Source organism: Megascapheus bottae, chromosome 33 (genome assembly GCF_031878675.1).
Source record: "Megascapheus bottae isolate mThoBot1 chromosome 33, mThoBot2.hap1, whole genome shotgun sequence".
Taxonomy (NCBI): domain Eukaryota; kingdom Metazoa; phylum Chordata; class Mammalia; order Rodentia; family Geomyidae; genus Megascapheus; species Megascapheus bottae.
In genome coordinates this window covers 6,884,784-6,896,852 of record NC_143541.1, presented here as the reverse complement: position 1 = coordinate 6,896,852, position 12,069 = coordinate 6,884,784, and the positions used below count along the sequence as shown (strand labels likewise).

General features: G+C 45.7%; 2 protein-coding genes across 4 annotated transcripts in view; one reads left to right on the top strand and one right to left on the bottom strand.

The window, feature by feature from the left end:
- The window catches only part of Syn2 (synapsin II), a 98,965-nt gene that overhangs the window by 22,334 nt on the left and 64,562 nt on the right, over positions 1-12,069 (bottom strand). For both annotated transcript variants that reach the window (XM_090323933.1, XM_090323934.1), the window contains exons 5-7: positions 11,284-11,373; positions 2,276-2,338; positions 1,795-1,937 (exon numbers count right to left, since the gene is read on the bottom strand). In XM_090323933.1, the coding sequence (XP_090180059.1) occupies positions 1,795-1,937; positions 2,276-2,338; positions 11,284-11,373 (296 nt within the window). The remainder of the gene's footprint in view (positions 1-1,794; positions 1,938-2,275; positions 2,339-11,283; positions 11,374-12,069) is intronic.
- On the top strand, positions 4,291-9,485 carry Timp4 (TIMP metallopeptidase inhibitor 4). 2 transcript variants are annotated; one of them, XM_090323936.1, is made up of 5 exons: positions 4,291-4,886; positions 5,964-6,061; positions 6,483-6,597; positions 7,823-7,947; positions 8,808-8,994. In XM_090323936.1, the coding sequence occupies exons 1-5, from the start codon at positions 4,748-4,750 to the stop codon at positions 8,904-8,906; spliced, it is 576 nt and encodes a 191-aa protein (XP_090180062.1). In that variant the 5' UTR covers positions 4,291-4,747; the 3' UTR covers positions 8,907-8,994. The 2 variants fall into 2 exon arrangements, with proteins under 2 accessions (XP_090180062.1, XP_090180061.1); XM_090323935.1 differs by having other exon boundaries at positions 4,299-4,886; positions 8,789-9,485.

Genomic DNA, 12,069 nt, shown 5'->3' with positions numbered 1-12,069 from the left:
AAATGGATGGACCTAGAACAAATCCTGCTCTAAGTGAGGCAAGCCAAGCTCAGAGAGACAGTGTATGTTTTCTTTCACATGCAGAGGCTAGACCTAAAATACACCAAGTCGGGCCAGGAGTTTGGCCTAGTGGTAGAGTGCTTGCCTAGCATGCATGAAGACCCGGGTTCAATTCCTTGGTACCACTTACTTAGAAAAAAGCCGGAAGTGGTGCTGAGGCTCAAGTGGTAGAGCTCTAGCCTCGAGAAACTCCAAGGACAGTGCTCAGGCCCTGAGCTCAAGCCCAGGACTGGCAAAATAAATAAATAAATAAATAAATAAATACACCAAGTCATGATAAATTATACACACATCTAGTCATTCACACACAGTGAGACCAAAGGAGGAGGGAAGAGGTTTCTCAGCCAGGGAATCCAAAGACATAACGCCTTTGTAATTCTGACCATAAAAAAATAGTATTTATTGCAATGAGTTCCAAGAAATGGGAAAAAAAGAAATCCAATCAATGATGGTAATAAAAAAAAGTTCTGTATTAGGAGTGTATCAGTGATACAGTGTGTGTTTAGCATGTTTGAAGTCCGGGATTCCATTCCCTGCACCAAAACAACAGTGTGCATTCACACACATATGCACATACTTGTGGGCACAACCCAAATCACAACAAAAACCCTGGCTCCATGCCTCAGTTCTCTCTCTGTAGGAGCTCTTCCTTGAGTACCTGTAGGTATTTCCTGCATGGCTGCTGCCACACAGGCTACAGGATGTAGGCAGATTCCATCATTCTTGCCCATAGGAAGCTCAGTCAGGAGAAGGAGAGCAAGACATAGCACACAAATGCCAAGAGGTCTAAACGAGAGGAAGAAGTATGAAGGGGACGTGGGAAGGAATGCTGGGAAGGGGTGTCTCACTAGCGCTACCAGTTGGGGTACAGATACTGAAAAGAAGGGCAAAGGCAGAGCAATGGAAGCAGGTGAGCAAGAGACTGGAAGGCTGTTAACCTTGACGTGCTGAAGACTTGAATGGCAAAGGTCAAATTCATCCACTAAGACGCTTTGCCACCTTCACTTTTTTTTACCAAGTGGGAGATTAACATTTTTAAAAATTAATTATAGGCCATTTGTATTCTTACATGTATTATGGAAGATTACACCGTCCCTAAAACTAATGAGGGCAATTGTAGCTTTCCATTTTGCCAAATGGCAAAGTTACGTGGAAAAATTAATGTTCTATAGCATTTCTGGATTAGTTACTTGAATTAGGAGATTAACTTTTTTGGGTGCTTTAGCAGTCTAGTAAAGCATATGGATTCTTTCCCAAGTATAAAATGAATAAGATATAAAATATATTAAATAAAATACATAGGATGACAAAGGTACCTAACCAGAGTTATTTAAAAGTATTAAACAAATCAATATGTGATGAGTAAAATATATATATTTCTGCAAATAGGAAGCTGTAGGAGCAGAGCTAACAACTACCATGATTTTTAAATAATGACCAGGAGAATGAGACACGTGTTACAACGGTCACGTGAATGACATGAGAATTTCTGCGATTATCTTTAGTGGCAAAGTCCTACAAACACCCAATACTGCAGTCTGTTGTTGGAGTTCCCAGCCATACTGGAGGCTGGTAACAAAGAGTATATATTTTACTTCTCATCTGAGTTCATAGGTGAATTATATAAAGAATCTCTAATTCAGGTGGCATCCTCCCTCTGTGGTTTATCTCATGGGCCAGATAGGAATAAGTTTCAGATGAGATTAATGAAGGTGCCTTCCCATCCCCACTCACATGTAAGCCTTGTAGTTGTTGCCAATCTTCTGGACCTGGATGTCGTACTTGGCGTCAATGAATGGCTCCGCGGTGGCGTACGTCTGGGTGAGGGCCACCACGCTAGCGATGTCCTGGAAGTCGTAGTGGTTTTCCACTTTGACCTAATGGTAGAGTAGGCAGAGAGAGAGAGAGAAAGAGCAACACATGCAGAGATACACGGGGAAGTCAAGAGGCCAATCACCATGCTTCCAATCCAGGCATAAACATCTCCTACGAAGGCACCCTTCTCTCTAGCAGCCCTTCCTCCGGTGCAGCAGCCAGACCTGCAGCCAAAGACCCAAGGGACCGACTACATGGCTTATACTCTGCTTGGCGAAAGGGTTGTGCATGGCTGAAACGTCTGTATCATTGGAAATAATTCAGTAATACAGAGAGAAGAGCAGTCCACTCCTGGGCTTTCTCAGCATAAACCCAGAGCAGTGAGGGCCTCCTGCCTTACCTTGCCCATGCCTGAGTGAGCATGGCCAATCTTCACCACCACAGGGAATGTGGGCAGAGTCAGCTGAAAGCAGAGAAGGGAAGAAAGAATGGGTCAGTGTACCTGTCTCTAGGAAATCCTACAGATATCTGTCTAGAGAACTAGTCCAGCCTACTTCCTTATAAATGAAAAAACTGAGCCCACAGAATGACAATGACCTGTCTGAGGTCACAGCATGTTACGGGCCCAGCTCAGCAGAACCTGTGCTTCTGTTTGTTGCTTTGCATATCTCCCTGCTTCCATCTCTTCTGGACCCAGATACAAACATTGGGCAGGGCTAGATGATCACTAAAGAGATTAAAATTTTTTTTTAATGTTTAGCTTTGAAAAGGTAAATTTTACTGAATGTAAAGTATACCCTAATCAGCTTGAATTTTTTGTGGATATGCCTTTAGCCTCTTAATATACCCTTCAAAACCACTTTCTTCAAACATCCAGCTTTCCTATGCTGAGCTGGTCTGTCCTTTCCCTCACCACACTCTTCTCTGCTTACCAACTCTGAAATACACTGCCAAATACAGCTCAGTAGCTTAGTGTATACCAAGGCCTGCTTCTATACAGTGTGGGGTTTGAAGGAGAAATGATGTAAAAATTCAATATAATTATCCTTGGAAAGATATTGTTAAAGTCAACTTTGTTTTTTGCCATTCCTGTGCTTGAACTCAGGGCCTGAGCACTGTCTTGGACTTTCTCAAGGCTAGAGCTCTACCACTTGAACCTCAGCACCATTTCCAGGTTTTTTTTTCTATGTATATGGTATCCAGGACTGGAACCTGGGTCTTTGTGCATGCTAGGCAAGCACTCTACCACTAGGCCAAACTCTGGGCCCCTAAAGTCAACTGTTTATGGTAGCTGAACAAAGAGGACCAATGAAATCTAAAAGAGGAATTACCCTTCCCAGGCAAGGTTTCAAGCTGTCACCGAATGCAGGTGGAACTAGTATAGTGGAGTAGGAGGTGCACCACACACGGGGACACTGGGTTTCCAGGCCTCTCTGCCAAAAACTTTCTGCAAGTTACTTGACATCAGTGAGCCGCTGCCTCATGTCTCTCAAATGAGACTGAATCAAATGCTGTACATAGCAACAACTGCACTATATGAAGAACCAATGCGCACACCAACATGGCCCTACCATCTTTCTCAACCTGACTCGGTGTTTTGGGGTTTTTTTGCGTGTTTGTTTTTCAGATTCGCTTGTCACCATTCTCTAAAGAAAGTAAGGCTGACTGGTGAAAAGTCAGATCTCATGGAAGTCGGCATACGTATTTGTTGCAGAGGATCCGATCTGGCTAAGGCCAGCTGAGGCTGAGGGAAAGACTTGCTTTAGATGTCGTATATTCAGAGCTGAGGATGAAACCTGATGGTAGGGTACTTGCCTGCCCTGTTTGAGGCCCTGGCCTCGATCTCCCAGTCAGATAGAAAAAGGAAAAAGTATTTCAACCTTGTTTGACGAAACAAAAGTTTTGAAGGTCACATCTAGTGAAGGCTCTATCTAGTGACAGAATCAGAATCCAGTCCACTCCTGTGACATCTGCAGTAGTAAAGCTATGGGTCTCCCACGGGGCCGTGTGTGCCAGGTTAATCAATAGTGGGCCAAGCTGGTATCTAGGTTTTGATCTGGACCACCTTCTATATTGTGACCATCTCCAGAGGGCAGGAACATGAATTAAGAATCAGTGTAGCCCAGGGTATGGACACAAGGTTGTGAAGTCGTTCATGACAGGACCCCCGTGTGTTTGGATCCCCCACTGAGAGCACAGCCTCAGCTATCTGCAGAGTGAAGGCTTGGGCCATGAGAAAAGTGTTTCTAAAGCTCTGGCTGCTTCTCTGACATCTCTCCCCACCCCCCAGCTGACAGAGCCAAGACACACACACACCCCAACTTTCTCTGTCCTATTCTCTGTTTGCTGTTGCTTTGGAGCTTCATAAATAGGGCATTGAAAACACTTCCTGCAGCTGAAAGAAGCCCTGAGTAGCCTGTCTCATTCCTAGTGTGCAGCCCAGCGAGGAGTCGTCCTTCTCTGTCACTGTCTCTTTGCCTGTTATAATTCTGCCTGCCTCTCTCTGATTTCAGCATGTCGCACGCTTTTTGTCTGTGCCTCTCCTCACTTGCTCCTTCTGTGTGAATGGCAGCACCTCTATCTTTCTGCTCTTTCTGTCTTCCTGCCCTGGACACCACCCCGTTTCCCAGTGCCTTCTCTCAGTTTCCAGAGGGCTTAATTGCCCAGGCTCTTCTGTTTGGTCTGTGAGTCGGAGGGCCTCAGGTCCCGCAGCCATGGTGGAGACCATAGCCAAAAGAGGGCGGAACCCATCGGAGAGGGATTGGTCCTAGAGCCACCTCATAAATCGTGGGAAGAGGGTCACAGGCTTTCTGAGGAGCAGTTTCCACCAACGGACAAACCCCTCGGGCTTAGCTGGGGGCTCTACGGTGTCATGCCCTGGAGCCCCTGGGCTGTGCCGATCTGGGCACTGCTGTTGCTGCGGCTGGCATTGCTGTGGCCACCGGGGCCGGGTGAGGCGTGCAGCTGTGCCCCTGCACATCCCCAGCAGCACGTCTGCCACTCTGCACTGGGTGAGTCTGAGGCCCACAAGGTCCACCCAGGGCTGGCTGTGGGAGGGCTGGTGTAGGGCTCTGGACCAGCAGTCTAAATAATACTTTCTGCTGAGGCTGATTTGAAGGACATCCATGGCAAACCCCCTCACCACAGCCACACTGTAATTATGCTGTATCAGTGGATGAGACATCAGGGGGACTGTCTGGTTACTGTTCAGATCTGCTGGATTATTGTGCATCTGTATGCCTGGGGGGAGGTAGAGTGTGTGTGTGTGTGTGTGTGTGTGTGTGTGTGTGTGTGTGTGTGTGTGTGTTACTGCATTGTAGTATCTTCCCTCTGTCTAGGCCTGTAACTGAGAATACCAACTAGGAGGCACCTCAACACACACCTTTCCGCTTTCCTTTCCCTGCCTTCTTACCGTTACATTCCTGGTGAGCTACTGTTTATCCTTCCATGTCTAACGCAGGACGCCACTTCTCTAAAGGCTTCCTGACTCCTTGGTGTCACTACAGCATTCTCTAATGCCTCTGTGCTCCTGCTATACTGTGTGTTCCTTATATGTAAGTCTTCCTCTAGATCAAGAGTTCTGCAGGCTGGGAACCCTACCTTAATCCACTGGGAGGTCTTATGTCAGTGTAAAGCCAGACACAGAAAACAACCTTTCATAAGTAGTTTTAAAAAAATGAAAGTGAAGACTCCTAGTTTTGACTAATGCCCAAGTGGCAAGAACGGGACGTCCTCAGTGCAGGATCAGAATATTTATGAACTCAATAAACATATTAACACAACTCTGGATCAACAGATGACCCTCACTCCTTCCACCCTTAACTCCTATCCTCTGATGACCACACTCGGTGGATAGAGAACCAGATCTTGCCAAACTCACAAGTTAAAATGGCCAAAAAAGCTCTGAGGTTGAGGATCTAACCAGCCTGAGAGGTTCGGAGCCTGGAATGATGGCAGCTCTCTGTTCTCACATTCAGCACACTGCTCACAACCCAATAATGCCTCCACCAAGACCCCCACATCATCCTCATCTCAGGTGCCTCACTCCCACAAATACTGAAGGTTCCTTCTTTTCTCTCCCCATGCAGTGATTCGGGCCAAAATCTGTAGTGAGAAGGTAGTTCCTGCCAGTGCAGACCCTGCTGACACTGAAAAGATGGTGCGGTATGAAATCAAACAGATAAAGGTACGTGGGGGCTGGGATAGGGCAATGGCCCTTGGGGCGGAAGGAAGGAAAGGCTGTGCTCTAGAAGGCTGGGTCTATCAGTGACAGGCACCCCAGTTCATTGGTGGACCTTGATGAGATGTTAGGGACGGGCCCATAGCATCCAAGTGACAGGATAGGACAAGTCAAGACAGGAGGGCCTCTGTGTCCTTGTGATCTTACAGCTGCTTATACACAAGCTTGCTGGCCATCCCCCCCTCAACAAACCAAGGTTTAGAAATTTTTAACGACAGATTCAACTTGGTAGAGCCATCTGCATATACCATCTTTATACCAACTAGCACGTTGCTTCATTTTTCAGACCAAGAAATGAGAAACTCCTGTCTGTTAATAAAGATTTATCCTCACTGACCTGGTATTTCTTTTTGTAATTGCCTTTCAGATGTTTAAAGGGTTTGAGAAAGTCACAGATGTTCAATATATCTATACACCATTCGACTCCTCACTCTGTGGGGTCAAACTAGAAGCCAACAGCCAAAAGCAGTATCTGCTGACTGGTAAGTTTTAGGCCGGAATTGCCTGAGAATCTATCCTGAGAAAGTTAGTGAGACAGAGCCAGGGCCTTCTCTGAGCAGCAAGTGGAGTCCAGTGGCATTTTCTTAGACATTAAACAGAGTGACTGTGATAAACTAGTAACCTCCTTTCAAGTCTGTTATCGTGATCCTGGCCACTGAGTCACTATATTAAGAGTAAGTCTAGAGTGACCTGTTTCAACAGGAAACAGTTTTAATTGGTCTAAGATTTTTGGCACTTAAGCCAAAATCTGCTCTCTGAAGCTGCTCCTTATGTGTTCACAATTCTGCCTTTGCACAAGCCCCAAGGTGAGCCTATGTCTACCACCTAGGGCCCCAGGCAAGCCTCTTCCCCACGGACTTGTTAAGGCAGAACAGTTAAAGAGACACAAAAGAATACAACTAATAAATGAATGAATGTAACACTACATGATGCCACAATTAAGGGAACAGATGGATTAGTGGGGCTGTGAACAATCAGGGAAGTTTCGCTATGAAGGGAGGCAGGGAGGCAGGGAGGCAGGCAGGCAGGCAGGCAAAGATTGGAAGGAGCTTGATTGCTATGGGGGCAGATTCAGCAAGGTAAGCCATGAGACTGGTAGGTTACTGAGAAAGACAGGAAAAGTGAAGGGAATCTATGATTGACTGAACATCTTTCTTTTAGCCTACAACAGTACTGGGAACTCTACAGACACTGGTCATTTGATCTTGACACTGTTATTATTCCTACCCTCAGGCTCAGTGGTTATGTGACTTTCTTTAACACAGCTAGAAATGATAAAAGGAAATGAGGTCCCATTCAGTCAGTCTGTCTGTCTGTCTGTCTGTCTCACCTCTCCTTTTGCAGGGGAAGTGAGGCCTCATGCATCTTAAGCAAGCACTCTACAATTGAGCTACATCCCTGACCCTCCAGTCTCACTTTAATCCCCCTTTCTCTTCAGCACACTAAAAGACAAGGATCCTACAATTGTACCTTGTACAAAAATAATGCATTAATCAGTCTCCGGGGTATAAAAGTCATTCATTTTTCTGTCCCTTCGTTGAGCTCCATTTCCCCATTGCCACTCAGAATGCACTGGGCTGCTGGAGTGTCCTAAGTGGCAGAGTATGGGCTTAGCATGCATGAGGCCCAGGGTCAAAGCACACAAAGGCAGCAGTGGCTGCAGTTCTGGGTTTTTCAGAACAGACTCTCGCCTGTCTTCCCACAAAGGCCAGGTCCTCAGTGATGGAAAAGTCTTCATCCATCTGTGCAACTACATTGAGCCCTGGGAGGACCTGTCCTTGGTGCAGAGGGAAAGTCTGAACCATCATTATCTTCTAAACTGCGGCTGCCAAGTAAGGGAATGTCGTTTCCAACATCTTGCAGGGGGTGGGGGGGAAGGGGCGCAGGGGAAAGGTCTTAATTGTAACCTCACCCTTCATGTACTCCTTCACTCATATAAACTCATAAGTATGACTTAGTATGCTATAGCGGACATGGGATATGGACGTTGGGATGGGAAAGCAACACGCTCCATGGTCTCTAATCTCAAAATACTTGAATTCTAGCTGAGAAAGCACCATCGTTTAAAGCAGACGGAGATGACATTCATATAGCCTCCATTTAGATAGAACCTAAGCTGGGCTTAGTAGAGCATACCTGCAATCCCGTCACTGAGGAGGATGAGGCAGGAGAATCACAAGTTTATGGCCAGTCTGGGCTACACAGTGAGGCCCCGACTCAAACAGCAACAACAAAAATGTAATTCTGACTTACACAAACACAATGCATTAGTCCTAGCAATAATAATAATAATAACCCACAAGAAAAATCAACAAAGGGAGAGGGAGACTAAGATGGCACTTGGCCAGGCTCTGTAACAGTCCATTCATTGACTGTTCCGTTGTAATTCAATCCAATTTTAATCTCCATAAGAAGTTTGTGCTCTGGGAAGGGGAAGTACTTGCTCAAGGTCAGTGGCACAAAGGGGCCATGGAGGACTGACTCCAGACATGACTTATACAGATGACGTTTCTCTACTCATAGGGAGCACGGGGAAGGAGAATTCAGAGGTCAGCCTGGGGACTAAAAAGGGGCTCGTATGACATGGTCTGTGAGGACACATGGCAGTCTGAGAGGCACCAGTGAAAACTGAAGTGCACTCTACTCACTTTGATGATGTATTGTCATGACTAGATCACCACCTGCTATTCAGTGCCCTGCGCCATCTCAGCGCCCAGTGAGTGCCTCTGGACAGACTGGCTGTTGGAACGGAAGCTCTATGGGTACCAGGCCCGGCATTACATCTGCATGAAACATGTTGATGGCTCCTGCAGTTGGTACTGGGGTCACCTGCATCTCAGAAAGGAGCTTGTTGACATCATCCAGCCCTAGTAGGATATAGTGACTGCCTCATCCCTTCAAGAGTCCTGAAGACCAAAACCATTCTTTTTTTCCTGTGGAGCTCTGACCATCACTACCTGCTCCGTTGCCACTAGCCAACAGAAAGTGACAAGTGGATGGCCAGACCAGCAATGTGGCAGGGATGGACTGTGTTACAGCTTGTGTCTAAGCCTACAGCCCTGGGGGCTGAGGAAGGTAGCATGCTTTTCTGACTGTCCTCAGATCTTCTCTGTATCCCAAGTCCCACTAGGCTATCTTATACTTATTACTATAATCTTGATTCTGGCTTAGGGTTAGTTTACCTTTCAAAGCCAGGACTATTTGCCTTTCTCTTCAGGAAAATGTGGTTTTCTTTTTCTTAACTGATATATTAGGGGAGAAATGGAGACTAAGATATCTATGAGATGCCTTGTGATGTATACTAGCAGAGGCAGGTTGCAGTGCCACAATGGTTTGTTTAATTGGCAGAAATGAAATGAACAAAATACTATGACTGTGTATCCTTACTCCTACTGTTTCAACTTATTACTCGAATACATTTTTATCTTCTTGGTAGAGTGGCTAAGGGGATTCAGACAGCCTAACCTCACTCCCTGTGCTGAAAACCCAACAGTACACCTGGCAGGCTAGCCCACTGGCACGCAATGGGCATGGCACTAATGCCTCAAACAATGTCTACAGGGTTTATCTGCTGACTCTTTTAGCTTACTAGTATCTTAATTCCTACTTCACCATTTTTTGCCAGTCCTGGGGCTTGAACTCAGGGCCTGGGCACTGTTCTTGGACATTTTTTGCTAGCTCTCTGCCAGTTGAGCCACAGCTCCATTTCCAGTTTTTTTCTCTGTGTGTGTGGTACCAAGGAATTCAACCTAAAGCTTTGTGCATGCTAGGCAAGCACTCTGCACTCTACCACTAGGCTATGCTCCTAGCCCTACTTCACCATTTTTTTTTCAAACTAAAAAAGCTTTTGTCTTATAGAATTGATATCCCTCATGTAAATGCTTTGGACACCTCTTCTCTTGAGGACAAAAGACAAGAAAAAATTAATACAATGACCCTCTGGGGAAAAGATGCTAGAGAAGGAATATGCCTGCACTTGCTGCTATTTTTCCAGGGGTCAGGTCTGCAAGACATTAGAGGAGAAAAAGGCCAGCTCTGATCCTGCAAAGTATCGACCCTCCCCTCTTCAGTTCAGCCTTCTCCCCACTGCATCATGGGCTGTGTGAGAGCTCCAGCTGCAGGGATTTGAGGGCTCCTTGGTCTTTGCATGCCTTCTCAGCTCATGGAAACCCATGGTATTGATACCCGTGATTTGTAAAAGACAAAGGCTTAAAATCCCAAAACTCTTCCTGGGGAAGTTCTGGCAAATATAATGGAGATAGTTTCTCTTTCTTTTAAGTTGACGTCTTCTATTCAGTAGGGCACAAGGTACCAGAAAAAGGCTCTGGATTCACAAAAATGCTAAAAATGGAGGGGGAACAAACATGATCACTGTCCCAGAGCACAGCATTTGGCAGACTTTGGCAGAGAGCTTCTCCTGTGGGGGGTGGGGGGGTGTGCGGATAACAGGATCACACCAGCCTTGCCTGGCACACAGTCTAGGGCTGCTCTGGAAGAAAAACATCAGCAATGGTCTCCTTAACAACAACCATCCCAGCTAAACTGCAGTGTGAGGTAAGACAAGGGAGTAGACGTCTAGAGAGTAACAACACGAGGAATAATTTGTATCTCAGGAATGCTCAGTGTATCTCAGTCATCCCTAGGTTTTTACTTAACAAATTTCCCTTGAAGCCACAAGTGGTACTGTGGCTCAAGTAGTAGAGATCTGGCCTTGAGAAAGCCCAAGGGCAGTATTTGGGCCCTGAGCTCAAGACCAGGACTGGCAAAAAAATTTCACTTGAATTTTGTGCATACCATACTAGATACCCTGGTTAAGGATGGTTGCATTCACCAGACTGTCTGCTTCGGAAACTGACACACAAGAAAGGAATGTCACTTATCCAATGACATATGGCAAGGCTGGAGTTAAACCCAAAGTAATGAGAATTTCTGATTGTTGATCCACAAGTTTACTAATCTCAGACTGATTACACTTTCCTTGTTTCTGGTGTTCCCAATTTTATCTCCAGAATAATGTTGAGCGCATCCAGCCCTACATAGTACCTTCACAATTACACTCCAGTGCAGTCTAAGGGGTTGGCATGCAAGAACCTCAGGGCCTCTTAGTTACTGTGTAGGAGACTCAGAGGGTGAACAGCAGAGATTCGGTTCTCCACTAGGCTACCTACCATCTCTTTGTGGTTGGGGTAGTATGTCTGCTCAATGAGTGGGAACTTGTCTCCTCCCAGTGTCTTGCAGATAGCCACCATCTGTGCAAACTGCAAAAGAGAACAAAGCATTTTCAGCTTATCTAAGACAACTTCTGGAACAGAAAGACAAAGACTCAATTCATCAAATATTGAGCATTTGCTCTGTGGAGATCAAGTACACTGAAGACATAGGATAAGTATAGAAGGCAAGCACTGTGGGTCACACCTTTAATCCTTTGCTCAGATGCTGAGGCAGAGGCCTGTAAATTTGAAACTACCATAGGTTACACGGTGAGATCATTTTTTCCTCCCTCCCTTCTTCCTTCCCTCCATCCCTTTCTTTCTTTGTTTTTCATTTCACTGTCCCCTCCACCCCTTGCAAGCAACATGCCTAACATTCTTTGATTACTATTCAATTTCAGTTGTTTCTCATTTAATCCTCCTATCAAATTGATGAGAAAGGTACCTTACCATCTTTGTTTTATGGATGAGACTCAGAGTGAGTAGTAAACCTACCTAAAAGCACGGAAATGGGAAGAGGTAAAGATAAGATTAAAACTCGGGGCTTGGAAAAAAATAGAAAGAAAAACTCTAGGCTCAAATCCTGAATAGCTGGTACTGTGAACAATGGCACAAGAAAAGCTATAGAGGTAACATGGGGCAAGTGTTGGAAGCTCAAATGCCAGGCAAAGAAACAGACACCTTTCATGAGCTGCAGTCACCAGAGTGCAAGCAGGGTATATCATGAGTGGACTATTCTTCAGA